The 15,339-nt window shown below is 37.1% G+C and overlaps 1 protein-coding gene across 1 annotated transcript in view; it reads right to left on the bottom strand.

Moving 5' to 3' along the window:
• Window positions 1-204: 204 nt before the first annotated feature.
• Window positions 205-15,339, bottom strand: part of mindy3 (MINDY lysine 48 deubiquitinase 3) — a 36,510-nt gene continuing 21,375 nt past the window's right edge. Inside the window, exons 11-15 of the mRNA XM_079626304.1 lie at window positions 12,472-12,544; window positions 9,429-9,501; window positions 8,267-8,354; window positions 5,546-5,617; window positions 205-1,169 (exon numbers count right to left, since the gene is read on the bottom strand). Coding sequence (XP_079482430.1) covers window positions 1,020-1,169; window positions 5,546-5,617; window positions 8,267-8,354; window positions 9,429-9,501; window positions 12,472-12,544 — 456 coding nt within the window. The 3' untranslated portion in view covers window positions 205-1,019. The remainder of the gene's footprint in view (window positions 1,170-5,545; window positions 5,618-8,266; window positions 8,355-9,428; window positions 9,502-12,471; window positions 12,545-15,339) is intronic.

Below are 15,339 nucleotides of genomic sequence, written 5' to 3'. Positions count from 1 at the left end.
CTGTCGCTCTAAGCCAGGATCCACTACTGACAGCATAAGAAAACATGAAAGACATTCTGATTTAAGGTTAGTTTTTCCAGAGATTACTAAACAGAAATATATATATATAAAATTAATAAAAAGTAATGTGCAAGAAACTCTTTCAGTTATCTTTTGGTCCGGAACATTTCATCTTATACAAAACAAACACGCCACAGTCCAGATGTGAAGAACAAACGTGTTTATTTTAGTGAACCTTAAAGATCAGAATAAATAAAGGGTGAGTGTTTGTCTGTGTTATTCTTCTCTCTCATGCAGAGAATCATAGTGTCATTCCACAGTACCTCCTGGAGGGTTGCTACTTCAAACTTTAAATAATAAAATTGCCCTATTCCTCCACTATCGTTTGGTGCCCAGCATGGGGTTGTAGTGCATTCTTTTGTAAACCTGTCTAAACAGACTTCCTCTCAGGACCAAGTGCTGCAGAACATGGCCGCTCCTTAGCTAACCATTGACAAAACACAAATACTTTATGTCCAAAAAGAGGCTTTGGTCAAATGATCCCTTAAATATTCACAACTGCCAACACTGAAATTTCAACAAAAAATTATAATATATATTAATAATTCCATAAATTACTAATAAGATCATCACAGTTGCTGTGCTAATTCAAAGATTTATCATTTCAGCCAAGTAAACAAAATCATGTACAAAGTTAACAAAAATAATATGAACATCTGCAAAAGCAAATACATTTGGTATACACAACAGATGACCCCCCTCACACCCCAAATAATCTGTTCAAATCCAGGGGTTTAAACACAAAAACAGTCTTATAATCAAGCCGGTTGAGATGTGTAAAAAGCAAACAATAGGCGTTGTGTGAGTGCCAGGCGAACAGCATCGTCTCTCATTTGAACTTCAGGCCCCGTGTTGGCCTCCTAAATGTAGTGCCGAGAGAGTGAGGAGTCCTATGAGCGTTCCTGAAGTCAGCGGGCTGTGCAGCCAGAGGTTGGCAGGTGAAAGGTGAGAGATAATGGTTAATTAAGGGAGGGTGACCTTTCTGTGGTCCACAGGAGCTCGATGTAGGGCCATTTGGTCTGTAGACAGCGCTTGACTGGAGTGTCGTCTGTACGTACCATGGGGTCCTCAAAACCCATGACCAAAGCAGTGCCCTCGACATAACTCACCTGGTGGAGAGAAACACAAGGGGTGAACATGCAACACATCCAGTCAACTTCCTGACCTTCTAAATAAAACCTGGGCCCTATTTCTGGAAATGCCAGTGTTTCTCTCTCTGTATGCGTCTCATTAGAGACCTGGCCTCCTGCTATGACATCATCAGACATAAGACAGTCGATGACTTCCATATGGAGGGCGTCATATTGCCAGGAAGGAATCTGCCCTTGACAAAGTGTCACGATAAACATGCGCCCGTTGCGGATATACATTGTGTTACCCAAGTGAAAAATTTGTGTTTCACAAGGTCTAATAGTGGAGTATGAGTGTGATGGGAGATCCACTGACTCCTGATGACCTTTAAATCCAGGAATTAAGCTTGGCTGTCCACAATCATCAAGACTCAGAGACATCCCTTCACACAGAGACAAACATCACTCACCAATCAACTTTTTGTTTTTCCAAGTTCATTAGCATTGCCTAATTCAACCCAGTCTTGAGTGAAAGCCATAAAGCTCTACGGCACTCCCTCTGGTGGCAGCCACAAACTTCTCTACACCAACATTACCAGTCCATTATGCAGTGAGGCTCAGACATGCTGACAGCACAAATCTCTCTGTTCAAGTCATTGGGAAGCAGATCACACACTTGCAAGACTCCACTTGTCATTTTTCTTCTAAGTGGCCAACTAACCTCTGTTCAACCCTGTGTTTCAGCAAAAAAGTTGCTTTTGTCATCAACCATGAGCGTTGCATTCATTGGTTTTCCCAGAGTTAAAGGGATAGTTCACTTTAAAATGAAAATTCTGTCATCATATACTCACACCCTCAAGTTGTTTCAAACCTGTATAAATTTATTTCTTCTGCTGAACACAAAGGAAGATATTTTGAAGAATGTCAGTCACCAAACAGTTAAATGGTCCCATTGACTTCCATAGTAGGAAAAAAAGAAATACTATGGAAGTCAATGGGACCAGTTAACTGTTTGGTTACTGACATTCTTCAAAATATCGTCTTTTGTGTTCAGCAGAAGAAAGAAATTCCTACAGGTTTGAAACAACTTGAGGGTGAGTATATGATGACAGAATTTTCATTATAAAGTGCACTATCCCTTTAAGAGAACTATCCATCAAAACAAACACATTGCTGTCTGTGACTACGGAGAGACAGATTGATTAAAGAGTGCAAAGCAGCAAATAGGCAGGTGTAGAAAAGGATGTTGAGGGATGATCTTTTAAGCTTACAGATCTGAACTTTGAAGATCTGAGAGTGCAGCTTAATATACTTCTACTATTACTTCCTAACTTTAAGCAGCCCATTTTACCGAACCCCACCATTCTTCATTTTGCAGCTGTACTCTAGCTTTTGGCAGTAGAATGCAGCACAAGGAAGGGTGACATCTTCTAACTGACTAGACTGCAAACTATAACCAGCCATTTCCAGGCCCAATAAAGCGCTACAGTACATCTTGTTTAAAGGCACACATTCATCATGGCTGCCAGTGAACTGTGATCGTGTGGAACAGTGAGGTTATCCATGTTAGTTAGAACATGCCTTTCATAAAACTTGTCAACACTCTTTGTATGTTTACTTAACATAATCCAAATATTTCCACTAGCCTGACAGATTTCACGTTTTGAGTTTTTTTGGCATATTCACCTGAAGATAATGGTCTACTGTTGGTCAGCTTGGCTTTGTGTTCAGTCATGTCTATATTTTTAAATAAATATTTCTTTATTTTCAGACTAAAACAAAAGCACGTGTGCATAATCAGTCTTACTGTATACACAAGGATTAAATAAAAGAAGTGACTGAATCAGTACCACGTCAAGAAATGATTAGTTCCAACACTTTTTACCAATGAATTTTCAAGGACCAGGTAACAATGATTTTCTGGAGATTTCACTCACATTTTTTGCTGTGCATTTCTAGTTCACAGTGTCTAGTTGAGTAGAACTAGAAAACTGATCTTACATATCTAATACACCAGGAATATTCTGGAAAGCATTTCAATCCTGTGGAAATCGGCAGTTTTCTCTATGGGCAAAGATTCAGTCCTTGCAAACATCTTCTGAATGTAGACTACAGTTCAAAAGTTTTTTTTATGCTCACCAAGATTTGCGATGGCAAAGCAGTCTTCAGTGTCACAGTATCCTTCAGAAATCATTCTAATATGCTCATTTGGTACTCAATATTTTTGTGGAAACGGTGAAAGATTTTTCAGGATTCTTTGATGAAATGTCAAAAGAACAGTATTTACAGTATTTGAAATAGAAATCTTTTGTAACACTATAAATGTCTTTACTGTCACTTTTGATCAATTTAATGCATTCTTGCTAAATAAAAGAATGAATTGTGACATGAAGCAGGAGTGCTGGAGGAAGACAGAATGGGATCAGATCCCTTTGGATGATTCTATGACTTGAGCAGAAGGGAAATCTGGGCTTTGGCTTCAAATGCAGTATGGTCCGTGTTATGGCCAGGAGCTCCTTACATTTGCAAGGTGTTTGGTTCCCGAGAAAGGGCCCCTGTGAATATACGAGTGGCACAGAGGAAACCTCAACAACAAAGGCTGCACACTTTACTGCTGCTGGCTAATGCGTTTGCCAGAGTATTGAAGAGTAACCTGTGTGTCCTCAGGGACCTGATGTGGCAATTCCTACCCATTACCCCTTAACTTTTGTCAATCTCTTTCTCACACACGTGCACTTCCGCTAAGAAACATAGATCACACACACTCCTTGATAAATTAATGTATGAGGTCGGCAGGGTTTAGTGCTTAAGGATGGCATGTGTATTTATCATTAGCACTCTTTATGGGACATAAGACTGGCATGATACATGAAAATGATTCACAATGGTAAGAAAAGCACAGAAAAGACATGAGAATAAGTACTTGAAACAACATCAGAAAGCATAATTAAAGAGTCGGTGTTTAAAAAGAAAATTGATTTAAATGCTTTTTTGTAAAAGAAAAAAAAGATTAAATAAAACAAAAAGTTATAGTACAAAAGAAGTTATAGAATAGTTACCACTTTAATCTTAACAACGTGAACAGCAACAAAAATAATCAAGTTCAATAGTCAACTTGTTCAATTTTAAAGCATATTTAAAAGTTCAGGTTTTTCAATTTAATATTGGAGACACTTGAGAACCAATGGAGAACATTATTCAAAATATTTCCTTTTGTGTTATATCAGAAAATATATGTGCTTGGTACGATGGGTGAGTAAATGATAACAACTTAATTTAAATTTATTTTATAGTTTTTAGCAATTATAGCTACAGGAATAATTAAGTAGAAATGAGACCATGAAATAAAACTGAACTGTGACTAACAAAACCACTGAAGGAACAAAAATGAAATTTAAAATCAATTAGAAAATGATTTTACACTAAAATGCATTTGACCACGTGTCTTTTAAATTATACAAATCATCTTGCCCGGTTTAACTCTGTATGAACACAAATCAAGAGAAGAGAGAGCATGGCACATTCGTCGATTAAAACAGTTTCGGCTCTTCGAGGTTTCAATACTCCGCCCAGTCTCGAAAGCTGTCGACACTCGCAGGAAACACTTGGAACGTTAGTTTGGGTTTCAGGAGGTTGAGAGGTCTTAGTGGTGTGGGCCGTATGACGGGGTGGCTCACAAACTCCACATCACAGGAATCAGGATAAGACAGACCCACCAGCGCTTTCATCAGGGTTCTTGCAGGTTTCAGTAAGTCAAATTTAAGACCTTTTTAAGACATTTTAAGACCATAAAGATTGAAATTTAAGACCTACACGACGCATTAACCAGGAAATAACAAATAAAATCAGCACCAATATGCACTTTTTGTTTACATAAACATTAAAATAATAACATAAAAAAATGATGGCTAGATTGTAAAAGAGTGTCTTGCAACATGTTATCTACTAACATGTTCAAGTTCAAATAAAGTTTTGACAAAAAAGGTTTATAAAAAGATAAACCTCACATATTTCAGTCGTTAAATCATTTTTTTATAAAAAGAATGAGTCAAAAAAAGATAAGCTAATGTGCATTGTAAAAAATGACAGTAATTTATCTTTTATTATTAATAGTAAAATTCGGTCCGATTGTCCCGTGGCGTCTGTCGTTGCTATGCAACCGTGCACTGCGGCCAGCGTTTCTGGAAATGAACGAGGGTAAAACCTTTTTCAGACCCGACTAAATGAAATGTAAGACCTCGGATGAAAATCTGACCGTTTTTAAGACGTTTTAAGGCCTTAAATTTAAAGTTCAGAATTGTATACTTTTTAAGACCCCACGGGAACCCTGTTTCATGCCAGCAGGGGTAAAATGTTATTAAAGTGTACTTGCATGAGTGGCCATTAGAAAGCAAGCGCAGTGTAGTGTGTCTTACCTTCTCATTGTGGTTAGACTGCTTCAGGCCATTATAGTGATACACAGGAAATGAGTCTGGGATCACGGAATCCTGGAAAAGAGACGACACGTGTCAGTGCGGACATGTACATCATCAGCTCTGTGGAACATCAGCAAACAGCTCTGTGTCCTTAAACACTGACATATACTGCCTAGATCTGACTCCATCTATAGGACGCAAGAAAAACATTTCAGTGACTTAAAACAACTTAACCAAAACATCCAATTCCAGCTCAAACACATCACAACACACTACATAAACTCAAACCAGAGAGCCTAAAACAACGGTCCAGTGGATGGTTTTAGATGTAATGACATGCTCAATGCTGACAGCACACTGAAATACACTGCTTTAAGTCCAAAACAATCACACCCCCCACCCGTGGAGCTGCTGAATAGACTCGATTACAAACCGGAGCCAGAACTCTGCAGACCAACTCAAACTAGCAGCAAAACCCAAGCACACAGTCCTGACAGGAGCCAAATACCTCTGTCTAGCCCCCATACCACATGCCTGCCTCGATGCCAAAACTACAACAGCGAGTCGAGTGCGTGCATGTGTTTGAGTGGGCCTGAAATAGGGTTAGAGTATTTGATTTGATGGTAAATTGAGGCCTTTTTTGTATGTATCCCTAAAGCCCTAATCTATTTAACATAGAGCAGTGGAGCTGCAAGTCCATGCCAACTATAACCGTCAGCTTCTCCCTCTCTCTCTCTCTGAGGGGCTACATGTACATAGATTTAATCTGGGGCTGATTGTAGGTTTATTTGAACGTAATGAAAAAACAGAAAGAAAAAGCAAACAATGTTGAGCAAGAATCAAGGGGAAGAAAAAAAGACAGCAGGATAGCCAGGATAGGAGAGTTAGCCCTGTTCCAAAATCTAGTGAGCTGCCTTCATGTCTACTGCCTGCATAGGCAGCGTCCTAACCAATAAACTTTATAAGGGACTGATTTTAAACTCCCTACATTGGCTGCAACTCTGAGCACCACACAAATACTCAACTCATGGTTGATTTCAATAGATTTTGATGTTAAGATGTTACTAAGATAATGGCATATTAATCTAATAAGCTCTAATAAATAAATAAAAATGGTTAGATATAGATATAATAGGGCTGTGAATCAAAAATGAAAGAACAATGCAAAAAAATAAAATAATAAAAATAAATAATACAAATATAAATATAATTTAAATTTCAAATTAAGACAAGTAAACAGTGTAATAAAATCAGAACTAATAATCAAACCACAAGCAATAGCACAAATAAACAATAGAAGTAGGGATGTGTGCAACAACTAATTTCATAAATGTTTAAACAGAAATTTTGCAACCGACTAGTTGACTAGTCTAATCCTCCCCCCACCCCCTGGAGAGTCTGTGTACGCGATCAATTTGAAATAGACTACTTAATCTATGAAGAGTCAAATCACGTACTGAATGCCGTTAAAAATAGGTCAGATAAGCGTTAGCCATTATAGACATTTATTCAAATCAACTGAATCAATAGACACTAGGCAGCACAGGACCAATACATTTCAACCCTAATAGCCTATTATAAACAGATTTCTTCAAATAAAAGTTAGTCCACATAAGTCAGCACATTAAGGTATCGTTGTTTGATACCACTTACGTGCCCGGGTTTGAACACGCTTCTTGTGTATGAAAAGTATCTGTATACATGACGGGCGTTAAAATCAGAAGAAAAGCTTGATGCGTACTGACAACTATACATTATTTGAGCTTATTCTCTTTGTTAGGATGTTAATATAGCAACTGTTCAAGTGTAAAGCAAGTTTCATTCATAAAGTTTCTCCTTTAATCTGATATAAAATTTCATACCGTATTTATTTTCCCTCATAACTGGGTTTGATTTCCATCTAAAGCCTTTATATATAGATATGGTAGCCAACCCACTCAGAGTCATAACATAAGTTTGATTACGTAAACCAAGAACATTAGCTACAATTTAACGTTCTGAGTACCTAAACAAGCATGTAACAGCAAAACATTTTATTCAAGGATTGACATTAAGGTTAAGTCTAAATTGACTATAATTAATCAATTCTGTAACATAATAATTTAAAGGTAATGACGACAAGTAGGCAGTTTAACAAAGACACAACTTTAACTTTTCTCTGATACATAGTTCAATCGACAACATCTCTCTTTCAGTGTTATCTTGTGGATATTTCAGCTAACAGTTTGCTTCACACATTCAGTTTAACGACAATAAGTTAAAGAGGTTAAACTTTATCATTCAACTGAACTATGCATGTACCTTACTCCACCCATGCACTAAATGCACGTCCTTGAAAGATCGCAGTTTTCTAGCGGATTTACTTTGACTTTCGGTATGACCCATTTTAAATGCGTGAAAATTACCACAACAGTGGTTACATATATTACAGTGGTAAAAATATTTTAATTGTTGTTTAATGCTAGGGATAATTCAGTAGTCTAGCATGTCAATTCTCTTTACGTGGCATGTGTAAGCCTCTCTTTGGAGGCTTTGAAAATGTCTAAAGACTCCATTGCTCAAGTTGACTTAGGCAGATCATTCCACCAGCAGGGAACAGTCAATGTAAAGGTCTGTGAAAGTTATTTTATGCCACTCAGGGATGGCACCACAAGGCGTTGTAAACATTGTTGTACACATATTTGAACATTCAGCATGAAAGAGAGACAGTACATGTAATACCTGATCAGGAAAGAACTCCAGCAGAAACTGCCCCAACAGAATAATACCCAATCCCTCTGGATCCAGCTTACTCTTCATCAGATTCACACTGAGAGAGAGCGAGACAGAGAGAGAGAAAAAAGGGGGATCGTGAGAGGTATAAGTTATTGTGTGCGCGTGAATGTTGCATGTTTTCTGCATGTATTGCTCATTGGCATCCTTGGCCAGCTCATTGGCATCCTTGTTGTCTGAGGCTGTAGTCAAAATTAGCTATAATCATGAATTATGTTCAGAATCTCAGATTCTAAACATATAACAGTGAGTAATGCTTGGAGTTGGAATCTGACTAAAACAACCTCAGTGATGTTAAAACAGGGTAGACTTTTCCTTTTAAAGTCATACAGCGAGCCTGATAACATTACTAATGCTTTCCCACACAAACTCCGTAATAAGAGGATGATAAATGCTTTCTCATGTGATCACAGGTCACTTTAACTTGCACATAAAAATTGAAACAATAATAATCATTTGCCAAAATGCTGATTATGTTGTATGTGGATTCAGAAGAGGCCAAAGCAGGGTTCTGACTTCATTAACACTTGACTAAACTGCTTTAGACAGAACAGGGTGCTGAGTAAAAACAAACACATGACCTAAAATTAATTCTGTCAATTTAACGTTCATGTAACAAACCCTTTGAAAGGCTGAAGTTGTCTTTAAAGCTGTCAAAGGTTGATGTGATTTAAAAAAAAGCAGGTGGTTTGAAATTCAATCAGATTTCACTGGGAAGCTGTTTAAGAGGTGAAGGTTTCAAAGAGCTCTGCTGAGTACATTTAAATGGGTCTTCTTCATCTAAAGCCCCATTTAAATTAACATTACTCTCTAATTCTCTTCTCTGCTCTACACGGGTCTGTTTGAGTGGCATGTAAACACAAGTTGTGTAAAGAGAGGGGCATGGGTGTTTTAACATGAACAAATCTGTTCACATAACATTATGACACAAATGTCACATATGTGAATTAAGCAATAAAATACAAGATGCTGTGCTATATTTGTAAACTACAGCGGTTTATTGCTTTAAAAATGCTTACTGTTACTGACCAATCAGCACCCAGGACTGTAATGATCTGCTTTATAACCAAAAACTTCGTATTCACTCACTCAAACACACATATAAACTTACTAGTCTGGATCGGAGACGAGATCCAAGGCTTTCATAACATCTTCAAGCAGCGTGTCTGGAATGAACCCATTATCTGAAGATGAGGAGAAAGAGGAAAGAGGCAGATGGTAAGAGCTTCTGAGAGTCTTGATCACCACCCACACAGTCTGCCTGTGTCTTATGCCCAACATTAAACAGGAGTTTCTAATCGAAGCCATTCTGCCGACCACGCACACATATGTGCACAAACATGCTGATAAATAGATGGATGTGTGCTGCATGTTGTTTTTCCTCCTCTCTGGTCTCCAAGTGTCAGACAGGATGTTTGCAGAGCAGCTGGTATGCTAAACTCTTTTCCGTTCACTATAAAATGATCTCTCTCCTTCAACTTTCCTGCAGTGACTAGATTAAGAACAATAAATATCTGTCCCACGACATGAAATTAGATACAGTCAGGCATTTGGCTAAAATAATGTCTATATTATTGACAAAGGTATTCACAAAACCTTACTTACAATGTGATGTATTTCTGAGAGAAATAGAATATTCAGTGGGAAATAATGTAGTAAAGTGGATTCATTTTGATGCACAAGTTTCGGAAATTATTCTCCAGAAACGGAAATGCACTGAATAATAATGTATAATAAGACAAGGGACATTTATTAGGAAAGTAAACAAGGTTATTTTTTATTTCATGTTGTTTTAGCATTTTAACAAGCATAACACTATGCTGCAGAATGTCACTACACTGCTACACTGTCAGATGGTTGAGAAATTATGCAAGTGTTTTTTCTCCTTTAGACAAATTAAATGTGTGTAAAAGATCTCATTTCTGTGTTTGGAGCTGGTATAAACACATCTAAAGTGTAGTAACTGAAACTGAGCTGAAATACACGGGCTCTTTCTCATCACACGCACACACAAATAGTATTGCTCTTATTAACGCGAGGAACAGGAATGTTGTTTACGACGCCAAAAGGCAAAAAGATGCCAAGCAAGAACATCTAATCTTGTTCTCGATGACACTTTGAGTGTGTGTAGTAAATTAGATCCTTTAAATCAAAACTTTGGAAGACGACTTGCGTTCTCATTCTGACACATTCAGTGATATATAAACACACACAAAACTCTTCTACCTGACATGAGACAGTGCTGTGGGCGATCTCAGCTCCAGGTTCTCCTTTATTCCATAAAACGCCCTCTCTAGCTATTCTCTATATTATCATCAGGAGTCTTAGGTTTAATACAAGAGCAATAAATATCAGACACAAAAAAAACTTCAGGCAACAGAATCTAAAAAAAAAAAAAAAAAAAAAACACTAACAGGATATACAGGCAAAGATATACTGCACTACATATGACTAAGGGAGCATCAGGGGTTTGTTCATAAAGCTAGACTGCTGACTTTGTCATCTGAGCACAACGACTATCTTAAATGATAAATCATCATGTGAGACCTTCCTCCCCACAAATGCTCAGCAGAACTGCTAACAAATAAATCACTGCTGGTCATTTATCATATATAGGACATATTTGCAGACATTTAGACTGGAATCATTACTAGAGAGAAAGTAATCAGTGGGTTTATGATGTTAATATTTGTTAATAAAGATAAAAAAATAAATAAGATTTTATTTTAAATTAATTTTTCATTCAGCTAGGTCACGGCTTCCATAAAAATATTAAGCAGCACAACTGTTTCAACATTGATAAAGATAGGAAATGTTTCTTAAACAGCAAATCAGCATATTACAAACATTTCGGAATGATCGTGCGACACTGAAGACTGAAGTAATGACTACTGAAAATCCAGCTTTGCCATGTCAGGAAACAAAATTACACTTTAATTAAGTATATTAACATAGAAAACATTTTAAAATATACATTTTCACAATATTTTTTATCAAATAAATGTAGCCTTGGTGAGCACAGGAGACTTCTTTCAGAAACATTTAAAAATCTTACTGACCCCAAACTTTTTAAGGGCAGTATATACTTTTAAAAAAAAGTTTATGCTTGGTGAGAACCTCAGAGGTTAAATAATTTTTGTTTGTTTGTTTAGGAGTTATAATATCACTGTATCAGGAAATGCATATTTGTAATTCAGTTAATATGCCAGGATCTCTGGCAAAGATCAATTGTGTGAAATGTCTGGTTTTGTTTGTACTTTCTATGTTAAGGTTTGGCTTGTCAACTGAAGCATGTTTAAATAGTGGCAGTGAAACCATATGTTGGTGGATGTGAGGGAGTCTGCGAATGTGCATTCTTGTCATTATGACTGATATCTGGCCTTGTGTAAAGAGATACTGTGGGAGAGTCATCAAAAGAATGGAGGGCTTAACCTTATAACCCTAAAAATTTAGCCACTGACTTGCATATCTGATCCCCATATATGCTCTCACTCCCTTACACTTGTAAAATTGTATGTCACTGCTCTTTTACTCCACTGAAATAACGCCTTAGCATCAGATCAAATTTACCCTTTTCTTTTCCATTTCCTATTCTCTCCTCCCCCAGCCTCAGTAACAGTAAAACATAAACAAGCACGGTAAGTATTGGATCTTTGCACTGTCTGATAAGCTGCAGAGATAATAAACTTGCTCTGTTTTGTGAAGCTACAGCTCATCTTCCTCTCAGAGAATGACAAGTTGACTCAGCTGCTGGGGTTGAGTTGACATTTTGAGTTTCTGTAGTCTCTTAGGCCGTGTGTTCACAAAGCGTTTTTCCCCTCGAAGCTAGCATATTTTTCCAATAGTCTTCAATGGGAGTGCCGCTGTTGGGAGGTGTGTGTGTGTGTGTGTGTGTGTGTGTGGGGGGGGGGGGGGGGGGCATGTTTATCAGTTCGCTAGATTGTCATCAACGTTGAAAACAATTATATAATTAAAAACTAAACATTCTCATTTTTTAAGGAACCACTGTATGTGTCTGGGACAAGACCCATCCATTTTTTAAGACCAATGATATTGACCCACTCACTTCACAGCTAGGCATTTCAGTGGACACACGGCCATATTCGCGCTCACAAACGCAGACAAACTAAATGCTTAGTTTTAAATAATATTACCTTCCGGATCAAAGGTCTGGAATACTCGTCTGGCCTGCTCCGATGGGGACTCGGGGGCAACCAAAGCCATCTCCTAGAGAAAAAAAAAGAAAAAAAGAAATAGAAATGAGTGTTGTGGAATGGGAGGCATTTTCGCTATGTTTAAAATACTCTTATTCCAAGTTTAATGTGTAGAGACAAAGATACGCTGTTCATAAGTTGATTTCCTGTTCATGAGTGGATGAGGGAGCGCTGAGTTCATTTGGCCTGAGTGTGACCATTCTCTTTGAGGAACCGGGAGGCATGAACCGATGATGCAATGTGCATTAAGGGCCCTCGCTGAAATATGACAGTAAAAATCTGAAAATGTTTACATGAACTGTACTTGCATTATTTTGTTTGTGTGCATTTGCGAAGTGACTGAGTGTGTGATTATGTTTTGGGAGTGTGTAAATGATCAGGAGATAAACTCATAAATGGCAAAATTGTACTTCAAGCAATCTTAGATCTTTAATGAAAACAATCTTCAATCTATCTCCCACATGCACACAACTCACAAAAAGACCATGGATTTTGCTGATTAATAGAAAACAAACCAAGATCCATGTGTGTTTGTTCTTGGGACAACAAAACGCATCTGTGAGTGTGTGTGTAAAAAAACGACTCAAGCTGGAATATGCAGAGTCAGCATGCACAGCTGAATCACGTACAGCTAAAACAGTTCACAGAGTTTTCCATCTGTACATTCCAATAACGTATACACACTCACAATGTCATTTAGCCTCATATAGGAGTCAAGATTCGGAACTACTGTAGACAGGATTTTTGGGCAGCATTTGAACATTCATTACAATGTACAAGATGAAAGAAATATGCAATATCATGCACTACAAAGTATCGATAAAATATATCCACCTACTTAAAAATGTACTATTTAATCTTTGTTTCTTTAACCACTAATTGACCAGAAAGTTTAAAATCAGTTTAATTTCAGGTAGGATGGTGACTAATAAGTTGCCTATCTAGGCGGTTAAAAATGTGGAACAGAGCTTGAGTGATGCAAACTTAATCTGACCCCTGTTTTGAACCCATTCACTCTCGTCACCGGTCTTTCACTCACACACTTTCTGATTCCCATTATTAGAAGGGGAGGCAGGGGATTATGGGGTTAACTAGTTCTCATGCTGACTGATGGTCAGAACCAGGTCAAGTTATCAAAACACTGCATGGGTATTCATCAATACTCTTTGAATGTGGAGAACAAATTCCAATGGCAATATGAAGTAGTGTCTGTAATTAATAAACCGCAAAAGACTGCCGTTTAACCCTTGTGTGGTGTTTAAAACCCTAACACACCTGTGATGTTCCCAGTCAAAAATGACCAGCCAACATAAAATATCTTATAAATCACTCATTATGCTATATTATCACCAAATATTGGATTCAATCTTTTTGTCAACTTGTTTTCTTTCAATTAGGACTGGTTTTAAATGTATTTTTCAAACGGTTTAATTGTAGGAGTCATTTATCCGAGCTTATGCACCTCAGTTTTTGAGTGAAAAAAGCATTATTTGTTAATAATTTTGGCAATATTGAGTAAAATATGAAAAAAATTGCACTGTTGATCACACTAGTCTACTTTAATGTTTAACCTGGAAATTTCTTTTGAAGTGCTTTTATTTTGTACAAAATGGCAGAGTCACACTTGTGGTGTTCCCGGTCAAAAATGGCCAGCCTATATAAAATAGCTTACAAATAACTTGTTATGCTATATCATCACACAATATTGGATTCAAGGTGACATAATCCCCCATAAAAAAGTGACTTTGTTCACAAAGTCACTAAGTTTGAGTCCAATGCGATAACATTAACTAGTATTTTCTGGAAAAAGAAAATCTTCTCCGGGTCAAAATGACCCAAACACCACATGAGGGTTAATGGTGCATATACAAGTCTGCATCTTCTGAGTGAATGAGAGGCACAGTTTTGTCTACAAATACAAATTTAATGGTTTTTAATAAACAAATTGTTGTATTTTCATTTGATTACATTATAGTTTTGATTAGACTGTTAAAGTTTAATCAATTCATTTGTTTAATAGTGTTGATGACAAATTTGTATTAAATCACAAAACGCAGAATCCAGAAAAATCCAAACAGAACTTAGAAAATAGACCTAATATGGAGTTTGGGAAAGAACCCGATTATTGCTTAACTAATACGTTTTAAAAATTAAATGAATTAGACAAGTTTTTAATTATACATTTTTTACTACTAAATCAAGAAAAAAATTAAGAAAAAAATTTGCACACTGGACCCAGAATACCTTGGCAATCAATCACCCACAACACATAGGCATAAAGGTTTGCACAGGCAAGACCCACTCACATTTTATTAAGAAAATCTAACAGTCTAGTAAAATATGAAGTGTTTTACTGCAATCAAAGAGAACAAACATTAGCAATGAACATACAAACACGGTCATGGAAGAGTGAATGTAAACACAGGCTGTGTACTTTCACAGTATGCTTTCAGTGCAAAACTCACAAATATCTCCTCTGATTTCACAGAGAAAATATACAGCTCGCAGTCACACTAAGACAGAGGGACAGAGCGTCCGAAGAGATAAAACGCTTAAGAAAAAGAACGTACAAAGGACTGAAAAAGTAGGTGACTGAGAAGTTGCAGCTGGATACGGTGTGCTTTATTACTACAATTTGAGCTAGTACTCCTCACAGACAAACTAGACACCTTTCCACAGTCAAATGTCAGATAGTCAGAATAAAATTAAACTTTCAGAGCCCTTGCCTGAGGCCATGTGGAGTTATAAACCCTCATTCCTCAAGTAATGATTTGTTAGTTTTAACTTATATCAGTAGCACGTAGCTCA

Source organism: Phoxinus phoxinus (assembly GCF_949152265.1).
Source record: "Phoxinus phoxinus genome assembly, chromosome: 10".
Taxonomy (NCBI): domain Eukaryota; kingdom Metazoa; phylum Chordata; class Actinopteri; order Cypriniformes; family Leuciscidae; genus Phoxinus; species Phoxinus phoxinus.
The sequence above is the reverse complement of the archived record's forward strand: the minus strand, read 5'-3'. Positions and strand labels throughout refer to the sequence as shown.